This window comes from Dermacentor silvarum, unplaced genomic scaffold (assembly GCF_013339745.2).
Source record: "Dermacentor silvarum isolate Dsil-2018 unplaced genomic scaffold, BIME_Dsil_1.4 Seq147, whole genome shotgun sequence".
NCBI classification, from domain to species: Eukaryota; Metazoa; Arthropoda; class Arachnida; order Ixodida; family Ixodidae; genus Dermacentor; species Dermacentor silvarum.
In genome coordinates, this window is record NW_023605755.1 from 1 (window position 1) to 23,049 (window position 23,049).

General features: G+C 49.8%; 1 protein-coding gene across 1 annotated transcript; it reads left to right on the forward strand.

Moving 5' to 3' along the window:
- The first annotated feature begins 174 nt into the window (after nucleotides 1–174).
- Nucleotides 175–23,016, forward strand: LOC119434656 (phenmedipham hydrolase-like). The gene is made up of 4 exons (XM_049659546.1): nucleotides 175–603; nucleotides 15,842–16,134; nucleotides 19,975–20,247; nucleotides 22,618–23,016. Exons 1-4 carry the CDS (start codon nucleotides 342–344, stop codon nucleotides 22,900–22,902), a joined length of 1,113 nt encoding a protein of 370 aa, XP_049515503.1. The 5' UTR covers nucleotides 175–341; the 3' UTR covers nucleotides 22,903–23,016.
- The last annotated feature ends 33 nt before the right edge of the window (nucleotides 23,017–23,049 follow it).

Consider the following 23,049-nt stretch of genomic DNA (forward strand, 5'->3'; position numbering starts at 1 on the left):
TGAGACATGGCTTGTGCACTGCAGATGACTGTGGAAACGCCGTTCTACTGTGCCATAAGTTCTAACATGCATGTTTGCTAAGGAGAGCTGTCATCCGAATGCATGCGATGTACTGCAACGTAGTGCCTCGGCTATGGTAGGGTTCCATGTGCCACTACATGCACCACATTTTGAATGGCTGCGGGCATACTGTTGGCCCCGGCATGACGTCGCCGCCTTGGACGTAGCTGACGACCAAGGGTGGCCGGCTGGTCGGCAGCACGGTGACCGTGGACGGCGTGGTTCTGTGGCGCTTCCTGGGGATCCCGTTCGCCCGCAGCACTGCGGGCGATCGCCGATTCATGGCGCCGTTGCCATTGGCCGAACCCGAAGACAAGTGCGCGGTGCGGGAATACCTCGAGCCACGCCCACGGTGCGCCCAGTGGAGCAACGCAAGCATGGTGGGTTCCGAGGACTGTCTGCACGTGAACGTGTGGACCCCCGAGGCCACAATCGGAGACAACGCTCATGGCGGAGGCCGGGCCGTGGTGGTGGCTGTCTCCGGAACGTGGTTCGAGACGGGCTCCAACGACGACCCCGACTGGCCGAAGCTGGCCGCCAAGGGTGGGTGATATGCATATAACATAATATTATGTGGTTTAAACGAACGCTCCGCTGCTCATTTTCGCCTTTGGTACGCTAAATATTTTAGTCCCACCGTGCGAGTAAAATTGTCAAGCTCGAAAAATACTCAAATAAAGCTCCGTCTCCGCTCGATCCTTTCTACAAATTTAGCGAAAAACAGGGATTGCATCGCATTCTCATTGCAACATTTCATTCTCGAACACGCTGACGCACTTCCAAATCCGTGACGTTACACTGGTGTACTGAAGCCACTAGCTGTTTTGGCATAGCAAACAAGAAGCTAGCAACAAGTTGATTTCGGCGAGTTGGTTCATTTCAAGGTTTATTCACGCAATGCGATGGGATGAGGACAAGTAATCAACCAACTCTCCTCTCCCTGTCGTGGTCATGGTTACTTTCTTGTCCTGGTGCAATCGCGCTGCTTCAATAAACCTTAAACAAAAAACAAAATCACCGGCCAAGCAGTCCGTACAGACGGTTCACCAGCGAAGCTGAAATGTGCGGCCCCGGTGTTTAGCAGTGGGTTAATCCCGACTCCGTATTGAAGTGTTTCTCAATTATTGGTTACGTGATTGTGTTTCTAGCGGAACGCAAGCGCCAATGGCGGGCGGATGTTGTTAACCACGACGCCGAGCTAACTCGAGATATCGAACGCATGCGACAAGGGCGAGCCGAAGAGGCGGCGTTGCGGGCAGAGCAGCGTCAACGTGGCAATGGTGGGAATGCGTCTACCGGGGCCAACGCCCGCGTTCGGCGGGAGTTTCCCGAGCGGCACTTTGGCTAGAGTGTAGTAGACAATGGTCAAGTGGGCCGAACGGCGCTCTCCCGCTGAGGCGCCGTGCGTGGTAAAATTGTTCGAGGGCGCTGCGAGCGAACTGAATTGGGGCGGAGACGCGTTCCCCGGCATAAATAAACGTACTTTCGCTCCGGGCGCCGAGGTCGATTGCGCAAAGTACGGTCTTGAAATAGTGTTTTATTTCAACTGCAAATTTATGCTTACACCATTCTGCCAAACGTATATATTTGAGGCATGGATTATACAACGCGATGTCTTCAATTTTGCTGCCATTGTCAAGCGTGCCGTCTGCTAGCGAGCGCGCATTCGCTACGCGGACGCTGGCGGACGCCCAGTTTTTCTCGCAGAACGTCTGTGGAGTACATTTTTTTAGTTGCTTTAATGCGCCCATGACTCTTGACGGCCGGTACTAAATGCAGTTTTAGCCAGGTGAAATGCTGTTTTTACCACTGTCTTCTAAAAGTAGCTGGTGTCTCTGCAGCATGAAGCTACGTAAGAAATTTTTGTGATTGACATCGTGTCATTTTACGGCGCTCTTCTTGTCGGTGGATATGGATCAGGAACAATGATCGTAGAAAATAATATTAGAGTGAAATAAACTAGGTTAATAACTGCGTGGCGCGAAGAATGACCAATGTATTTCTAGGTAATTAAATCAAAGGGCACATAGACACATATATTCACGATTTATATGTAAGCGAAACAATAACATAAATTATAAATGCACTAATTGAAAAAGTGAGAACTCCCGACCGGAATAAGCGCACGTGTTTGCAGTAACGAACACACTCATTGGTGAATACTGCACATAAAACTCTCATTGGGAGGCATGCGAAGACCACCTGTGCAAATAAGTTATGTGGCTAAGGGGGCACAAAGTGAGATGATAAATATTGGATGATGATAAAGCCCAATTAAATAAAATTAAACAATTATTTTTTGTTGACTGCAGTAAGTGGGTATGTTTGTATTGAAAACTTAGAGACAGTCGAGTTTCTACACAGTTTCAGTCGGAAGAATTATTCTAGCGTGTCCGTGCTCCGAGATATCAGACTCCAAATTTCAATTGTCGTACTGCGCAGAATAGTCGAGAATAAAGACGCGACAATTCTCATGAATTCCCGTCAAGGATCATGAAGCTCAGTGGCCAGTTCTGTGGAGGGATGGCGGTGCCATCTTCTCTCTTGAGTCGTGGTGGTGTGTTGACTAGAGGAAAGTTCTTGCATACGGGCGTAACGGTCCGCTCCAACGCAGCAACCACTACGCTGGTGTTCACGATATGCGAATCACCGCGTATGAAGACTCACGACGCCACCTACATGAATAACGATGTAGCGTAGTAGGCGAGAGCGCGAGCCAGCGTCTTCATGTTTTGTTTCCCACGCGACGTCATCCTTTTACACAAGGCGCGCATCTGCTCCCGTTTCTCCAACCACGCGACGCCAGGCCCGCGCGCAGGCGTTGGCCGCCGACGTCATGCTCCCCCACTTCGCAGCCGCGGCTCGAAGCTTCGCCTCGCTCCGCGAGAACGCCCACTCAGATAAACGGATCCGGTGGGCTTGAGCCTCCTATGCTTAATGTACGACAATAAAACTGCGAAGTTACAATGAAGCACTTGTAGCGTACGAACGGTACTCTGCTCGTACTGGAAATTGTCAACGTGTAACTGTGATCACAATGAGTGCTACAGTTAAAAAAAGTTGCCTACGCGTAGTTCTTAGTTTAGCTGTTAGTTGTTATTTATATATGAACACTTCGGCGAGAGATCTCCGACATTAAGCAGGTTGGTCGCGGAACCGATGACAGCTAATGAGGCAACCGTTGACACCCCAAGGGGAAACTAAGTTAATCAGGCGCGAAGGCGCTCGAGCGGACCTCGGCGTGTTTGGCAAAAGGGACGTCCCCTCGTTCATTCGACGCCAACGACGGGACCAGTAAGGCACGGCAGGCGCCAGGAGGTCCAAGGTGTTCATGAGAATAAATAACTACGGCAACTTCGCGACACCACACTCCTACGGAATACAACTAAGCTTGTGAGCGAGCTAGCTTTACTTCTACATGGCTTATACCACTGGTACTCGCGAAAAATACTTTTGAAGAATGCTGGTGGCCATATTTTTTTTTGCGACAGGGCCATCCCCCTGTCAGCGAGGGGGCGATGCAGAAATCTGAGGGGGGGGGGGGGGTCAGGACATCCGGACATCCCCCCTGGATCCGCCACTGAACATAGTGCATGGTGGTCGGTGACCACATCAATTGGGCGGCCATACAAATAAGGCAGGAACTTAGTAAGAGCCCAGATGATCGCCAGACATTCTTTTTCCGTGACAGTGTTATTGGTCTCGGCTTTCGTAAGGGTGCGACTGGCATAGGCCACGACATATTCAGGAAAGCCAGGCTTGCGCTGCGCAAGGACAGCGCTGAGGCCAACACCGCTGGCATCTGTGTGTACTTCTGTAGGGGCCGTCGGGTCGTAGTGGCGCAAAATTGGGGGAGTCGTCAGCAAACGACGGAGATTTGCGAACGCTTCCTCGCACTCTGAAGACCACGAATGAAGGGGTCCGTTGCAACCAAGGAGCTTCATCAGAGGTGATATGATGGCGGCGAAATTTCGAATGAAGCGTCTGAAGTAAGAACACAAACCGACGAAACTTCGCAGTTCTTTGATGAACGTAGGCTTAGGGAATTCGGCGACGGCACGAAGCTTGGCTGGATTGGGGAGAATTCCATCCTTGGAAACAACGTAACCCAGTATCGTCAGCTGCCGCGCTGCAAATCGACACTTCTTTAAATTCAGTTGTAGGCCGGCGTTTCTCAAACACGTCAAAACACGCCGGAGGCGTTGAAGGTGCGTGGAGAAGTCCGGAGCAAAAACAACGACGTCATCAAGGTAGCACAAGCACGTGTGCCATTTCAAGCCGCACAGAACGGATTCCATCATGCGCTCAAAAGTTGCTGGCGCATTACAAAGTCCAAACGGCATGACGTTAAATTCGTACAAGCCGTCGGGCGTGACAAAGGCTGTCTTCGGTCGATCGTCATCTGCCATAGGTACTTGCCAATACCCTGAGCGCAGATCGAGAGATGAAAAAAATTCTGCTCCTTGTAGGCTGTCAATAGCGTCGTCGATTCACGGAAGTGGGTAAACGTCCTTACGAGTGATCTTGTTGAGGCGCCGATAGTCCACACAGAACCGTACAGAACCGTCTTTCTTCGTAACAAGGACGACGGGAGATGCCCATGGACGGTGGGAAGGTCGGATCACTTCACGGCGGAACATATCAGCCAGTTTTCATTAATCACGCGACGTTCTGTAGCCGATACACGATATGGTCGATGCCGCAATGGTGATTTGGAGCCAGTATCGATGTGGTGCGTAACAGTTGACGTCCGGCCCAGGCAAGGTTGCCCGACGTCGAAAGAAGCACGAAATTCTTGTAGGAGGCACAGAAGCTGTGATCGCTGGCCCGGTGTAAGGTCATCGGCAACAGAAGAAGTGACCACATATATAGGCAATGGGCCAGACGTAGAAATCGAGCCGAGCGTACGGTAACGGGCACAGTATGGGTCTTCGGGAACGTCCGCAATTTGTACGTCTGCGATATCTTCGACACTGCCCAGACATTCTCCGTGGAGTAGCAACACAGGGTACGAGAACGGGTTACAAATAAATATAGCACTAGAGCCCTGTGTAATGTTCACCGTCGCAAAAGGTAGCAGGAGACCTTTTCGAGTGGAAAAGCGGCCAGACGGAGAAAGTAGTGCGACGGCATCGGAGAGGCTGCTGCAGTACATAGAGACAACCACTGACGAGTTAGGAGGAACGGTGGTGTCGTGTCTGACGAGGAGTTTGTTCGGAAGAGAAGCATCGTCGGCGAGCGTCAAATCTGAGAGCGGCGACAGTTCTAGTTCGGCCCGTGCGCAATGAATGACGGCATTGTGGCGGGCGAGAAAATCCCAGCCGAGGATAACGTCATGGGAGCACGACGAAATTACAACAAATTCGATGGCGTATACAACGTCCTAAATCACAACACGAGCTGTGCACGCCGCTAACGGGTGAATACGCTGTGCGTCGGCTGTGCGGAGGGACAGTCCAGTAATGGGCATCGTGACCTTCCGAATCAAGCGACAAAGTTTTGCGTCCATAACTGATACGGCGGCTCCGGTGTCCACGAGTGCAGATGTGTGAACACCATCAACAAACACGTCTATCACATTCGTCGGGCTACCCTGAGGACTTTCGCGTTTCGCCGGCGTCGCAGCCCTTGCCTCGTGGGTTGCGACGATTAGTTTTCCTCTTCCCGAGCTGCGGGACGGGGCCACATCGGTGATAGCGAGCGTCGGCGTGGAGAAGGTGAGTGGCGGGTATTGGGCGTTGGGCGGAACGTCCGTGAAGATGCCGAAGGGTCGTCGTAATATGAGCGGGGAGAGCCGACCATACGACTTGGCGCAAATGTTGGAGCGCTAGGTGACTGCACGCGATTACAGTAGCGTGCGACGTGACCGGCGTAGCCTCACGCAAAACAGATAGGTCGGTTGTCAGATGTACGCCACCGATTCGCTGTGGTGGGCCCCGTCCATGTAGGAGGACGCGTTGTGCGGGGCGGCTGGTGATATGGTTGCATCGCGGGCTGTGGTCAGGGCACAGTCAAGACGTCGGCGTATGTGAGAGGCCCACCTTGAGGGAAGGGGTGGGGCCTGGCGACGACTTCCGCGTAGCTGAGTGGTGCAGCCGGAGGGATCTGTTGGGGCCTGGCGGCGACTTCAGCGTAGCGGAGAGGTGAGACCGCAGGAACATGGTGATGGCGCTCAGGGAAAAGCTGGTTGAGTTCGTGCGCGATGGTGTTGCGGAGCGGGGGCTCAAAACTTGACGTTGGCTCTTGTACTGGTGGTGGTTGGGCAAAGGCCATCAAGGAGAGCTGGCGTGCAATTTCCTCGCGCACGAAAGCCTTCATTTCTGCCATCAACGCTGACTGATCAGAAATGGCCGTCAAGCCAGCGAGGTGTTTGTCGAGCGATGTAGGGCGACGGGTCAATGACCGCTGCCTGCATAGCTCCTCGTAACTTTGGCACAGTGTAGTTATCTCGGCCACAGTGCGCTGATTTTTGGCAAGGAGCATGTTGAAGGCATCGTCTTCTATGCCTTTCGTAACATTCTTGATCTTATCAGACTCCGACATGGTCACGTTGACTTTCTTGCATAAGTCCAGGATGTCTTCGATATAACTTGTGAAGGATTCGCCTGCTTGATGAGCTCGTTCCCGCAAACGCTGTTCGGCGCGCAGCTTACGAACAGCAGGGCGACCAAAAACCTCGACAAAAGATGTCTTGAAGTCTGACCACGTCGAAAAATCTGTTTCATGGTTGTTGTACCATAAGCTGGCCACACCCGCGAGGTAGAATAGCACGTTGCTGAGCTTAGCTACTTCGTCCCACTTATTGTGGGCGCTTATCCACTCGTAGGTCGTAAGCCAATCCTCAACATCGGTGTCGTCCGCGCCTGTGAAGATAGCAGGGTCCCTGTGGCGCGGCACACCAGAGCACGGTGCCGGTGCAGGGGGAGGTACTTGCTGGGAGGCTTCTTCAGGCATGGTCGACGGTACGGTGCGGGATCGAAGTTCCAGGTTGCAGGTTTTGAGGGCGCAGCATGCTCCACCAATTGTAAAGGGTTTATTAGAGATCGGAGCAGCGCAGCGTCGACAGTCAAACGAGACGGCTTTCAAGCATGAGCGCCGTTGCGAGCAAAAGCGCTGGACCCACTAGCGTCTGGAAGACCAGAGCTGGACCCACTAGCGTCTCTCTTCGCTACAATATATATATATATATATATATATATATATATATATATATATATATATATATATTGTAAAGGAAAGAACAGGAGACAGAGACACAGCACCCGTTCACTGGGCCGGCTGTTCTATTAACTTCCGCTTCTTTTCCCCTTTTGTCCCGTGTTACCGAGCTTGTGCTTCCACTTTATTACACTCGGCCGCAATGTATTTTTGAAACTCGGTGCACAACCACATCAGATTTGTCGGTGAACCCTCTTCTTGAGAGGAGCCACGTGGACGGCAAAATTGTTCTTTCTTCTCCTGTCAAAGGTTCCCTGTTGGTCCAGAGTGCGAACACGCCAAGTGTTCTTCCACAGGCGTTCTCTGTTCACAAAGGGACCCTCAAATTTCGTGCAAAGCTTCTTGCCCGGTGGTCGACTACCTCGTTGGACCCACAGCTCATCTCCTATCTGGTACTGCGGCGCGGGACGATGGCGACGGTCGTAATGACGCTTTTGGACGTCTTGGGCTCTCGCGGCACTCTTGCGAGCTTCTTCTCCAATATTGCGGCATAATGTCTGTCGCGCGACGGGACGTAAAAATTTGATCGGGGTATTCAAATTGAGTGCGTTAAGGCGGGGTAGCTGGCCATAGACTATTTCGTACGGCGATGTCCCAGCTGAGTTCTGTGGTGAAGTGTTCATTGAGTAAGCAGCAGCCTGGAGATGATCGTCCCAATCTACTTCTACCGGCTTACTATTTCTGCAGTAGGGAGCCAAACGTGCTGGAATTGTCTGATTAGCTCTCTCCGTCAGGCCATTTGGTCGCGGATGGTACGCTCAACTCTTGCATGGCGTAGGTAGGCACGGAGTTCGGAGCTGCGGAAGGTGGGTGCCCGATCGGATATTAGTTTGTTCGGAAGACCATGCCTCAGTTCAAATCGGTCTCTCAAAAATCTTGGCACGTAGCTGGGTGCCAGAGAAGGCACCTTGGCTACCTCCACAAATTTGGATAGATGGTCAACAGCAATGAGGATGGAGCGATTGCCAGCCGCTGTCGTTGGTAGGGGGCCAACCTGGTCGATGCCAACTGTGTTAAATATGGTAGCAGGAGGTGGAATGGGTGTGAGTAGCGCAGGCTGGCACCCTGGAAGCCGCCTGTGTCGTTGGCATATTTCGCAGCTAGCGACGTAATCACGAACACTCTTACTCATTTTGGTCCACCAGAAGCGCTCCTGTACTTTTTTTAGTGTCGCTGGCTGACCTATGTGTCCGCCTTCAGGTGTATCGTGGATGGCGTGAAGAATACCAGGCCGCAACGAAGCAGGGATGACCTGAAGGTGTTCTTCAACTTGCCACTTATTCTTCCATAGACGACGATAGAGAGTTGCGTCACGCACGACAAATTTGTTGCTGTTCTGTGCGTCCGCAAGTGAGGCTATGATAGCCGCCACGTCAGTGTCTTGGCGTTGAGCTTCGGTGACGTCTTGCTGTGAAAATAATACCCAGGCTTCCGCTTCCTTCATTCTAGACGAGTCGTCCCCACTAGGATTTCGCGACAATGCGTCAGCCACTTGGTTTAGAGTACCGGCGCGATGTCGGACGCTGTAGTCATACTCCTGTAGTCGTGTTATCCAGCGTGCGAATTTATGCTTTAGTTGTTGCTTTGAGAACATCCATGAAATTGCAGCATTTGTTACCACCGTGAAATGCCGCCCAAGCAGATAGTCTCTAAATTTGTCGTCAACGCTCCACACAACAGCTAGGCATTTCAACTCGTTGGAGTGGTAGTGACTTTCAGCATCTGAAAGTTTTTGGCTGGCATAGGCGACCACATGCTCAGCACCATCTGGGTCGCGCTGCACAAGTACTGCTCCGAGTCCAACCTGGCTAGCGTCTGTGTGAACCTCTGTGGTCCAGTCTTCATTGAAGTGGCTCAGTACAGGGCAGTCGGTCAGCTGATGTTTGAGCGATTGGGACGCCCATTACTCTGATTGGCCCCATTTCAACTGCGTATCTTTCTTGAGCAGGTCAGTAAGGGGAGCAGCTGTCGAAGCGAAGTTGGCAACAAACTTTCGCAGATAAGACGCGATGCCCAAAAACGACTGCAGTTGCTTAATGCACGTCGGAGTGGGGAAGTTCGTAACGGCTGATATCCTTTCAAGGAGAGGCTGTACGCATTTCACAGAGACGGAGTACCCTAGATACGAGATGGCCGTAAGTCCAAATTGGCATTTCTCACGGTTTAGTCGGAATCCAGCGTTGTAGAGCCTCTCAAGAACTTCGTCTAGGTTCCGAAGATGTTCTTCTTCTGTTGTGCCCACAACTAAGATATCATCGAGGTACACAACACAGCCGTGATCCTTAAGCGGACCCAGCACGGTGTTCATAGCGCGCTGAAACGTGCTGGGAGCTGTCCGTAAGCCGAAGGGCATACGGTTCAACTCGTAAATGCCTGATGCTGTACGGAACGGGGTTTTAAATTTGTCTTCTTCTGCGACATTGATTTGCCAATACCCAGCCCGCAGGTCTAACGGCGAAAAGAATCTTGCATTCCGTACTGTATCGATGGCATTGTCAATGCGGGGCAGTGGGTAGGAGTCCCGTATAGTATGCTTGTTGAGCTCTCTATAATCAACACAGAACCGCAAAGTGCCGTTTTTCTTGCGAACAAGGACAACAGGTGCGGCCCAAGGACTGCACGACGGTCTAATCACGCCAGCAGCCAGCATCTCACTTACTTGTTCGGCAATGACAGACCGTTCGCGTTCAGCATACCGTCGCATTGGTACGCATATAGGTGGGTGACTGTCTGTCGGAATGCGGTGCTCAAGCAAGTCAGTACCGGGAAGTTGTGCATTGTTGTCGGCAAACAGGGCGCGATGTTGCTCGAGAACGCTAGAAAGGGTCTTCCTGCCGGAAGGCTCACCTCTCTGCATGTGACTCAGTCGGAGGCGCGCAGGAGGTTGTGGATCGCAGCATAACTTTACCGCCCTCAATGTTCAGTTGCACGTCGTTAGAAAGGACGTAGTCCGCGCCAAGAATGATGTCGGCAGGCAAGTCGTCGAAGACGGGCACGTCGCGTAGATGCTATGTACCAGCGGTTGTGTGTAGCCGCCGGTCAATGGTGCCTGTTGGCTGTGCGTTTCCCCCTAGGCATCGCAAGGGTGCCTGAGTCCAGGGATGGAGATTGGCAGGCGCGTGCCGCCGAAGCAGCGCTGAGCGCTCAGCGCCCGTGTCTACAAGCGCCGTCAGCTCTCCGATACCGTCGACGTGAATTCACACCATTGGCCTTGTGCTGCTCTGGTATCGCATTTGCTGTCTTTTGTCTTGTACCCGGTCGCTAGTGCAGTGAATAGCGTCGCCAACGGAGGGGCTTCCACACTGCATCAGGGCAACTTGAGAAGTAGCACACGACTGTGTGGTGGCAGCCCAACGCCGTCTAGCTGTGTCCTGTAGCACTGAGGCTTTGCGGACGAACGCGTCAGGCGCTGTCTCTAATGCATACACGGACAGGACGACAGCATGCGTGGAGTCGTGGATGCCATCTATGATGTACTGCTTGGCCACTGGGGAAGCCCAGGTAAGGTTGCACGTGCTAAGGAGCCACAGCTTGTCGTAAATGTACTCGGCTATGTCTTCATCTGGAGCTTGCTGGCGTGACCGCATCTGCATAAAGCGAGTGTCATAGGCGCTTGGCAAGTTCTCGAAAGCAGAGAGCAGCGCCGCGGTCCAGCTGCACCAACTTGGATAGGCTTGTCCTTCAAACAAATTCCAAGCCTGAGCTGCACCTCGGAGACGACCTCCTGCCATGGACCTCTTCACGGCGTCTGTCCACGCGTAACGATTAGCGACAGACTCTATGGTACGCACCCAAGTTACAGGTCCTCTTGGAAACCATAGAAATCAGGAAAAGTCGTCGGTGCTTGCAGTGAAAGCGTGCTTTGTCCGACGACTGAAGCAAATGCGTCGGTCATTGTCTTAAGTCGTTTTGAGACAGCGGAGAAGGCTTGGTTGAGCTCAGTAGCGCCGTCGTCCGCGAGAGCCACTGAGGAGGCCTAGACGCCGTCCCCAGATGATGTGGCGAATACTTGCGGCGACGAACGCGGTCCCGGTAGTGTCCGTCCGCTTGCGATGCTCGGGGCCTGATCTTCCGAAGTCTCAGTATTAGTCGACTGCGCCATTGTAAAGGAAAGAACAGGAGACAGACACAGCACCCGTTCACTGGGCCGGCTGTTCTATTAACTTCCTCTTCTTTTCGCCGTTTGTCCCGTGTTACCGAGCTTGTGCTTCCACTTTATTACAATATATATACAGGGTGTTTCAGTGAACACTTTCAGAATTTATTTAAGGTTGCCTGTGGCAGATAGCCCAATTCTAATTAATGAGCTGGTCTACTCGAAGAGGCGGACATTACTTGCACAAAACATTGAAATGCATAATCGACTAATTACCAAAAATTTACTAATCAATTTTTAAACTAATTACCTGATGGCCCATATTGCAATTTACAAATTGCAGCCGTGGAGTTCGCAAGGCGGATCCACTTAGAATTAATTCTCAGGATGACACCAGTTTCTAGATATTAATTCTCGAACTTTGCGGACGAATGCATTGGCGTTCCAGTTAATTTTGTGATTCAATGCAAAAAGCGACGTTTTGTTAAGAACCTAACTGAAACGCCAATGTATTTCTCCGCAAAGTTCGGGGATTAATATCTCGAAGCTGGTGTCATCCCGAGAATTCGTTGCAAGTGGATCCGCCTTGCGAACTCCACGGCTACAATTTGTAAATTGCAATATGGGCCATCAGGTAATTAGTTAAAAACTTAATTAGTGAATTTCTGTTGAATATCCGAGTATGCATTTCAATTTCTTGTGCAAGTGATGTCCGCCTCTACGAATAGACCAGCTCATGAACTAGAATTGTGCTATCTGCCACAGGCAACCTTTAAGAATTTTTGAAAGTGTTCGCTCAAACACCCGGTATATATATATATATATATATATATATATATATATATATATACAAGTGTTATAGATATACCGTACGACGCCAAATAGTCATTTCCGTTCGAATGTAACGCTTAAGAACCCTATTGATGTCTCAAAGGTGAATGACCCATGCAAGTGAGAACTGTTATTCCGAATGATTTTGCTGCCGGAGAGTCGTGGCTGTAGCGCAGAGGCGCAGTTCCTGAGAGAATTAAGACACGGGTGTTAATAAGTCCTGCTTAACAAGTTCCTAGCTGTCACTCAATATAAACGCCCCCTTTTTGGGGCAGCCTGTAAATCAGCTAACTTGATTCAGACAAGCAAAACTTTTTTTGGCAGTCTCACCATGCTGCCAACCCATTAAAACTGGGTGCCCCATGTGGTGCCACACTTATCTTCTTCAACGAACGCAACAGATCTGCGAATATCTCTACGTGTAGGTGAGACATGCCGTTCCTTTATTATTGCGATAGCAATTATATGGACACTTCAACCGGATTTCTGCCGTCGGCGTCGCCGTCGCCGTGAAGTTCCGTATAGATAAAATCTTCGCTGCGCGCCGTATGCCCGAGCGGAAGCGTGCGGGGACTCGCGCTATCACGGAGAGCGAACGCACTCAATCTCCCACGCGCAAGCAAGGAAGCGGGAAGCCAGCGCCGGAGGGAGCGGGGGGGGGGGGGGGGGGGGCGCACTTCTACTCTGCCAACAACCGCGCTCGTCGCTCGCCCGCACCGTCTCTTATCTCCACACGGCTCTGACCTTTGTACGCGCTGTGCATTCGCCGCTCAGTTTCCGTTGAAGCGATAGACCGCACGTACCTTCGCCCGCTGCGGCGTATGCGCTTGCTGCCAGCGTTTTGACAGTCGTTGTCTGCAGTCATTCAGTGTGATCTATTTATGTTTGCTTGTGCGCGCTCACACCACGCTTGTTCATTCAGTTAGTAATAGTCGGGCCACATTTTCGAACGCACGCTACGCATGCAATGCTGCCCGGATCGGCAGTGCAGCGCTACAGGTGTATCCCTTCGCACGCGCTGCCCACGGGAAGCGTTTCTCATCAACACCACCGTTTCACACGCGCCTTCTCGTGGTCATCGAGTCTCTCTTCATGTCGGTCTACTTACGCCGCAGCACACCTGCTTACTTAATCAGCTCATGTTTACTACAATTCATATTGCTACCAAAGCCGCTCACCTTACTTCGTATGACATTGGTGTGTTGCTGTCGCATTCATTGCTTCGCCCTTAGGGCGAAACTGTGACATTTTTTGTTTCATTATGGTCGTTATGATAGTGCACCGGATAACTGAAAGCAGCCGTTTATAATATACAAGCTGCTGAGTTGAGCAGTCATACATTTGGGAACGGCATTACATTTATGTATGAAATATAGGATAAGCGTAGCATGTTCTTTTCGGAAATCAAACTCAAGAATAATTTACTTTGATTACACCCCTAGAAAAAGCCTAAGAAAACAGCCACCTGCCTATTTTTTAATGAAATTCTTCGGTATTACGTGACAAAACCACGATATGATTATGAGGCACCCGGTTTAGTTTTCACCACCTGGGGTTTTTTAACGTGCACCTAAATAGGAGTACACGAGTCTTTTTCCATTTCGTTTCCATGGAATTCTGCGACCTGTATTGAACCCGCGAGCTCCAGTTTAGCAGCGCGCCACGCCGTATCCATTATACAGCCACTAATTAGGTTACCGCGCAGACTTTCTTTTCTTTTTCTTCTTTTTAACGCGATAGCGTTCAGGGCCCCGTGTCGCAGAAAATCCGGCGTCGGCAACCGGCGTGTGATCGCGGGTGGCGGAGAAAATCATCCAACCACATCGACCGCGCAGGCCCTCCACGTGGTGCAAGATTTTGGTGAACAAAAATTAAATTTCTCACAGTGTAATCCGTCAGAAAAATGGTAAAGTACGACGTTACCATTCGGCGTCGGATTCGCCGTTGGATTGTTTACCAATCGGCGTCGGATTGTAATTTGAATGTACGAGAAAACGCAATTCTGCTACAAGGAAACTGCGCGCGTCGGGACAATAACAGACAATTAATAAAATAATTAAAAAAGGTGCTAGGGCCTTTACATTTTAATATAAGACCACTTATATTGCCCCTTAAAAAACGCCTTTCAAGCAATGCATTTAAGTTTAAAAGTGAAGTCGACTTTAAGAGGATCGGTGTAAGCTTAGTCTTTGTAAGCTGGCTTTCCCACGTTCAGTGTTGCAGTGAATGAAGCCTACTTGCCGTATGCGAACGATGTGATGCGAACGGGTCCCCATAACGCTATCGCGTTCTACTCTTAAAGGCGAAGCTTAAGCGTTTTTCACCAGCGTTAAGGATTTTTTGAAGTATCGACTGGAAAAAGAAATCCACGTAAGGCTTACGGCCAAAGATTAGCATATAGAATGACTAACTAAAATCGTTTTCTGCGCTCGAGGCTCGACCGCAATAAATGACCCCGCACCAATTACTCCGCATTCTGTTACGCGAGGAAGGCGGAAACTTAAAATGGGATGTTGCGCTGCAGTTTACCCTTGTTTATCTATAACAATGCTTCCCGTAAATCTGAGTACAAGGCGCCGGATGGGGCAGATATACTTTACTTGTTTGAAGCGGCAAGCAGGAAGGTTACATATGTTTCTTCGTCTGCGTTTCGCAAGACCTACTGATGGAAAACTATATGCGCAACAATACACACGAGAGATACATGCTGCTTGAAGAACGAGAAAAAATATTTGTTCTCCAAAGGGAACCGTACAATAACATAGTAGAATGAAAGCCGACACTGCGGCCGACATGCACGCGCAATCACCAAGTGGCATTAAAAAAACAAAAAATAAAGAAGCGAAAGAAAGGACTTTATTCTTAAGGCATAAATACATGTCATGTGCAATTATGAACACGATTTGAGCAGTCTGAACGCACATTCCAGCGCGCGAAGTAGTACGAATGACCCTGCCGAGCAGGATCGCCAGCAGTTTCCAACGGCGCGACCTTGATGCGGCCCAATCCACTTCGATCGCAGCGCCGCCACAGTATATTTCCACGTCGGGCGCCTCACTGCAAAGCATACGCCGCCCCAGCTGCTCGTCCCACTCAACCGCATTCTAGTACACTCTACTTTGGCTTTGGCTGCGACGAAACGTCCACGTTGAAATCGCGAAGTGGAACGCAAGCGGCAATGGCGGGCGGATGCTGCTAACTACGACGCCGAGCTACAGTGGCTAGAATGTAGCCGAGCTAACTCGAGATATCGAACGCATGCGACAACGGAGATCCGAGGAGGCGGCGTTGCGGGCAGATCAGCGTCAATGTGGCAATGGCGGAAGCGCGTCCGCTAACGACGTCACTGCGACGCGCTGCCAATGGTGCGCGCGCTTGGTTGCAACGCATAAAGAAGGACGTAATTGACGGCGCAGCCAATGGAGACGTTTGGCAAACGGTTTTCCTTTCGCTTAGCCATATGCAGCTTTCGCTGTAAAAGCGAAACTTTCGCTTTCGTTCTCTCCCTTAACTGCTAACCTCCCTGTTGCCATCAAATAATCGCAACCAGTCTTCGAAAATTACTCGCGCATTGTCACAAAATGAATATCCATTCGTGAAGTTGTCACAAACACGACCAGCCGGCGCTTCGTGCAGGAGACGTGGTCGTGGTGGCGCCCAACCACCGGCAAGGCGTGCTGGGCTTTCTGCACCCGTCGTCCGTGGTCGGCGTGGATGAGGACGTGGCCTTTGCTGACGTCATGAGCGGAGTGCAGTGGGCGCGCGACCACGCGGAAATCTTCGGCGCCGACCCGAAGGAGCTGGTGCTGGTCGGCCGCGGATCGGGCGCTTACCTGCTCTCCGCGGCCGCGCGCAACTTGCCCAACGACACAGCACGCCGAGCTTTCTATCACGGCCTCGTCTACGGGGCGTTTCTGCCCTCGGTTTCGGTGAGTCTGAGCCATGGTGTCATATGTCGTGGTCTGATCATGTCAGGTTACTTACGATGTACGCACTCCGGAGTTCAATGGTCGAGCTTGAGGGGCAGTGTTTTTCAATACTAGGTAGTAGCGCGAAGTATTCTCATGTTTACACTTCGCTCCTAAACACACTTTACGTTTTGACAAATACATAAGGCGTTATCGAATGGCATTTCTTCACGGAGCCCAGGAAATTGGGTAAATTTTGCAAATAATTTAACGGCACTCGACATCTCACGTCGACTCCGGAAAAGGCACGGCAGTGCAAACCGTAGCAATTACTGAGCGAAAATTCTGTAGCCAGGCTCTTCAGGCGTTTACTGGAATGTATCGGTGGGAAGGCGCGTTACTCAAGCAACATTTTGACGCAGGTATTAACCCAGGAGCGCACTCCCTTTTGTTGAGGAGTGGCGCTGTCTTCAGCTCCTGGCTACTCAGCACATTGCTATGGGATGTGGTAATATTCACTAGGCTATGGTTAACTATTAAGTGGCAGGGTGCCTTCTGCCCCGCAAGACAATTGTGGCGCCCTCTGCTGATGACGCCACAAGGTGCCGCGGCGAGCAACCGGCGTCCTCGGTGAAAAATAAAAAAGGCAGAGCAAGCTTTCCGCATTCGTAAACAAAAAGGCTGTCAGAACAAAACTCAAAAAGCATAATTTGCAGATATAAATAAAACATCTACTTGGGATGCGCTAAAGCACAGAGACATGGCAAAAGTTAAGCTGCATCTACGCTTGGTTGTTTCTGAACACCGATCAGTCTCCGTAATCGTCTGCTTAATATTGTTTTGAGTGCCGAAAAAGAAGCAGGACTTGGGCTCACGTGCCCGCTCTGTTCGTGTGCATGCGTACTTTTGTCCTGAATGTATTTTCAAATTACAAGCCAGAATAAATTACTAATGTTGATGCACAATGTTGTTGTGCATAATAATGCAATTATACGCATGGAGGAACACAGGCCAGGTGGGCTTGACGAGCAATATTTCTCCTGCACAAACCAGAAATGCGGGCACCAAGCTTCGATTGAAAATGCCAAATCTGCGGCAAGAAAAAAAAAAAAAAAGGCAAGACTTCTGCGAGCTCCGCGCTTGAACATTGACTTCAGGCTGCAGCGACAGAGGACGCTACGATGCACCGGTGTGATCCAGCACCCTAGGCCAATAAAAATGTTTTTTCCTTATAATTTGGCATTTACGGGGGGGGGGGGGGGGGGGGATGGGGTGGCTTGACTTTAGGGTGACCTATCTTCGAGTAAATGCGGTAGTTTGGGTGTTCTCATGCGGTGATTAGGTTTTAATTCTGGTACTATTACAAAGGAACCTATGTAAGGGTGTTTTGATATGTCCGATGGCAGTGTTCGCCAGCAGCAGTCTGAATGAGATAAACAGTTTCAAGAGAGAATAAAAGTCGTTGATCAGAAGCTCAGTTATTCTTAACTCCGGCCCGTCGGAAGGCACTTAGATTCGCCTTGATAAACTAGCTCTTACATTCAGCTGATTTTTTTCTACTACGCGTAATACTGTTCCATCTATCTTGCACAAAGGTGATTAATAGGGAGATATAATTGGTGCTCCCATCCGTTTGTGGAACAAATGCACACGTACCCGCCATGGGGAAGCTGACGACTTGTGGAACAGGTTTGAATGTACGCAGCCCTACACCCTGCTTGTGTTGAACAAAAGAATTGTGCCAGTAGCGGCCAGGTAGGGTTGGCCTTGAGCTCCCTTGCTAAAGGAATTAGTTTCCTTCGAAGTACTTGAAATAATGAGTACACCTACTCTGAAATGTATTTGGGTTACAGCAAAAACACTCCTCTTTCAAAGTTTTCCCAAGATACTCAAATAATCTGAAAGGTACTTAAGACAGATTAACTTTAGTATATATAATTGAAGATGCGTGCAAGTATGGTAGGTATAACAGTCCTTTCCATCAGGTAAAGATACGGCGAGCTTTTCCTTCTCTCTGGCTTATGCGGGCCGGCGTGGCGCATGCAGCTTGAATGTGTTGCCGTCGCATGCTGCGGAAGGATTTGGATACGTTTTAGGTCGTGCTCCCAGAAATGTCTTATGTCAGTTCATACAAGATCGTCGAGGAACCCCAGTGTAGCATTTCAGTTCAGCGGTAAGTATACTGTTGGCGGGAATTCCTCTTGGCTGCGCAAACATGCGACGGGCATCAGCCGCAGTGTGTGCGCGTGTTATGAACCATTTTGGCTGTATCGGTGTTCACTCGACGGAGAGCAGGGGCATCTTTCAAATGTCAGCGTGAAATGCAAAATATTCTCACAATCTAACAATCTAATGGCCTCGTGTGGGAACTAAAAAATAGGTATGGTCGTGTGCTGCCAACCCAATACAACCCTGAAACATCTATATATATATATATATATATATATATATATATATATATATATTGACCCAAATATTTTATAAAAAGTATTCGGGTCATTACCGGCATCGATCTCATGCATTGCAAGTCTAGTAGACTTGAAATTGCTATGTTTATGCTAGCCTCCTGTATCAGGCCGATGGCATGGCTGGACACAACAATCACTGCGGCTGGTAAACAAGCATGATACATATAAACTTTGTGCTTCAGCATTGCCTATTTGCCCTGTAACGCAGTAACATGCTAAGGTGATCGCATAAAATGATGCAATGGCTATTTGTGAGGACACAACTTAGGTAAAATGGGTGTATGCATCGTACAGGACGGGACGAACAAGACCGAAAGAAATCGTTTTTTTTTTCTTCTTTCGGTTTGTAAAGTATGAATCACGTGCGCTTGTCGAGAGTGGCCAATAGGGCGATTTGGTCGCCATCTTTTACGAAAAAAGAAAGATCGGGCTAACGCAGCAATAAGACCACGCTGTCTGTCATGCGTGGTCTTATGGGGGCCTTCGTCCGGCAGTGGACATAAATATAGGCTGATGATGATGATGATGATGAAGATGGTCATGCCACGCTGCTTCGAAAGCACGTGCAGTGCTCAGCCTGTCACTCGACCACTCGACAGGTATCATTCACACTTTACGGTACGCTGTTATTTCTAACCAAAACTTTTCTCCCTCTGAGGCATCGGTGTAAATGCACCTGATGTCGCACCGACATTTCGATAACAGCACCTTTTTTCCCTTGGCGAAAAGAAACCTCCAACAAATTAGATATCCACTCAGTATACCTACAGATAAGTTCGAACGCGTGTCGAAGTAAACAGCAGAATTTATTCCGTAGAAGAACGGTACCCGCACTGCTACGATCATCGCCTATGTGTCTTAACTACTCATTTCTGCAACACCACTGCTTAGAACTGCATTGACAATGTTGCTTTAAGGTCGCACTCATAAAATTAATTTGCAGAAATGCATAACTGATCTCCGACGCTGATTGTAGGCTCAAACATGCGCGCACACATCGCGCTGGGTGTTCCGTCCACCATAACATCACAAACCCAGGCCATGACGACTTAAATCACTTCAGTACGCCTCACAGAATCGTTTCCCACGTAAGAAACGCCACGCCATACTCAATAAACAGACGTAATAATAAAACACTATGAAGGAAATACTCATGGGCAAGCAGTAATTTCAAGTCGAAGATCTCGTGCATTGTTGAAGCGATAACGCTGCCGTTACTTTCAAAGTCATCAGTTTCATTCAAGGTGAATTTCCTATCAGGCTTGCCAGGGTAGAGAACGCACATCAGTCAATCAATTTCAACACTACACCGGTGTCTCTCTGAGGCATCGGTGTAAATGCACCTGATGTCGCACCGACATTTCGATAACAGCATCGATCGATCGGCTTGCAGGAGACGCCGTACCAGGACTTGGCGTCGGCGCTGAACTGCAGTGAGACGGGCAAGTCGACATCCGCCTGGATCTCCTGCTTCCGCGCCGCGCCCGTCGACGAGCTCTTGCAGGCGGCGCAAAACTCGTCCCGCAGGCCCATGCACTTCGCGCCGTACTTCAACTTCTCATCACTGCTGGGGGATGCCGCCACCACTCCCCCCACCGTCATAGCTGGGGCGGACGTGGCCGATGACAAGGCCCTATTCAAGGACCGCATCGTGCCGCTCGCACAGGTACACAGCTCGAAACAGGTGCGCGCGGAAAGGATTCGATTCGTCCAGTGGCGCACCGACGGGGGGTGATTCGGGGGTTGTAACCCCCCCCCCCCCCCCCCCCCCCTGAGGCCGACTTAACCCCCCTTATTTGTTTCACACCTTTTCTTTCCTTACGCATTTGAGTACTGCAACTAAGATCTAAGACGCGCAATCGTCTGCACACTCGCAAAAAGGGCATTTTTTGACAATTTCCCCCGACGAAAGTGAAATTAGCGCTGTTTAGATGGCATTGGCAAACTGTCACCCCCCCCCCCCCCCCCCCCCCCCTGGCAGAGATCCTGGGTGCGCTACTGGATTCGTCGTATGACTACTCTTAGACTTTGGTTCCACCTACGGATCCACTTAGTAGCTGGAACGCTTTTTCAAATGTTTTTCACTTATATAGACGGAACCGCGTTTCATATAATTGAGGAGATACCTATGTTGAACAGAGTTAAAGAAATAACTACAATGTGCATATAGGAAACCTTGTTTCATGTAAAATTAGGCGGAACATTGCAAAGGTCAATGTTGTCTGACACTCGGTTCCGGACAAGGCATCTCCACTAACGTTCGAAACTTTGTTCCAGATATGCTGCAGACAGAAACACAAATTGAATCATGAATAAATGAAGAATTAACCAGTAATTCTCTCGCCATATACAGCCCATTACCAAACACGCGGTTGTCTTACGCCATCCGCTTCATTCATCAATGTGACTGAGGGCAGTGGGACTGTCCTTACTTGGACGGGCCCTTTGGACATGTCCTTGCACACATGTGTGAACGCGGAATTTGACGTATAAAGTGAAAATGTTTACTTGGCAAGCAGTGTATCAGTTGACGTCAGTGAAAAGGGTCAGTCTGAGACCAAAGTGCTAATCAGTTTAGGGCATAAACTCATTCAAACCGATCAATGAGGTAAAACGTGTTCGCAATGACAGAAACAAAGCGAGTGAGTATAAACTTTATTGAAGTTAAATAAATAAAAGAAGGCACGATGCTTGAAGTCCCTATTCCAGGGCCCCACTGGGCACGAGCGGCTCGCTGGGGTGTATTCTGTGTAGGTGGTGCAGGTTGGGGTATGTATTCGTCTTAATACAACTGATAATATCTATTTCATATCTGAAAGTGATCATGTCTATTTAACAATGTCTACTAAAGTATTTCTATTTATTTTTAATTGAGGAAACATGCTCTATTTGCACAATATAAACATTACTGAAGCCCAATGGCACCACACGCACCTTGCGGAAATCATGATACTAGTACAATTCTCGAGGAATGTCCTCCAAATGTGCGGTGAAGTGCGGTAAGTTCTCACTGCAGCTATTCGTCAATCGATATACATATAAGTTTTTATATTATGCTTCTATGTCTTCCAAGTGTACTTCAGATGCCGCTAAACCAAATGCGTGCTCCTTTCCTAGCGGATGATGTGGCCACTGGCTGCGTGTGTAGCAATTATCTCCACATAATCCATGAGTAACACGTGATATAACCACTGACATGAGGCTAACTTGATCCTAAACAAGTCAGGTAAAGCTTCGCCATACAACGTTTCTTCAAGTTACTAATTACTATACTGGGACGTATCTTTTTTTGAGATTTTGTTTTAAATATAAGGATTAACCGATGGAAGCATGTTTTGTTTCCAGTTGTCTCCTTTAGCGCGGCGTGCACTAGATGCGTGAGTAAACATCGCAGTCATTTTGATATGTAACAGAAACGTATTGCTTCTTTTAATCCTAGTTGTAAAGCCCAGGTTGCAATGGAACTACTGCAGAAGGGTGCCGCGGCGGCAAAAGAAATTTTACGCAATTTTAAAAGCGCTATCTACGAGATATTCATTTTGCCAAAATTAGATCCTTTCATTCACAATTCACAAATTCAGCATGTATACAAAGAGCGCCGGAAGCACTGCCCACGTGATGCTTACCGCGTTGTTCTTGTTGTTTTTTGACGCCAACGGGTACATCCCTCTGCGCTCCCCTCTTGTCTAACGAACCTCATCTGTCAATGACTGACCGTCACTTGTGGTGCTAGCACGCGACGACGGCGCAATCGGCTTTGCATCGCGACAGCGTCGATAAGCGTGGACAGGGAGGGATTCGTAGGGTTTCGTACCCATAGTTAGTAACACAACTTACAGACGAGTGCCTCCCGACTTTTCTAGCTGTAGTCCTTGCACGCGTGCTGCCGGCCGAGTTTTTGCCGTCGTTCTCAGCTACTTCAGATGCAGAATAGTACTGAGGAATATCTATGCTCAGCAGCGAAGCCTGCATGTCGCTTGCATCCGCGGGTACAACGCCGAGATAAATGCGCTCTCTTAAATTTCCGATTGCACAGCGTGACGACCGCGATTGGTCAGTGGAGGTTCTGTTGGACTACACGTTGGACGTCTTCAACGTGCCCCTGGGCGCGAAGCGATACATCAAGGACCACTTCGACGCGCACACGGTGGACGAGATCGCCGAAGGGTTCGCGGTATGGGTCTCTACGTGCGCCACGCTGAAGGTGGCCAAGGCGGTGGATGAGGGCTTCCACTACCGGTTCGAGTCGGCCGTGGCCAGCGGGCGGCTGCGTCCGCCACTGGGCATCGATCAGGTGGCGCAATTCGCAGCAAACGGGTGAGTGGTAGCCAGAGCGCAAGATTTCACGTAAATCTGTCCCATGAATGCAAGAGCGTGAACGGGAATGAAGATCCTGAACGGAAAGCCTTTTCTTTTTTTCATGCGTTAAACTGGGTAGTCCTATCGTGCTGGTTTGTTTGACCAATGT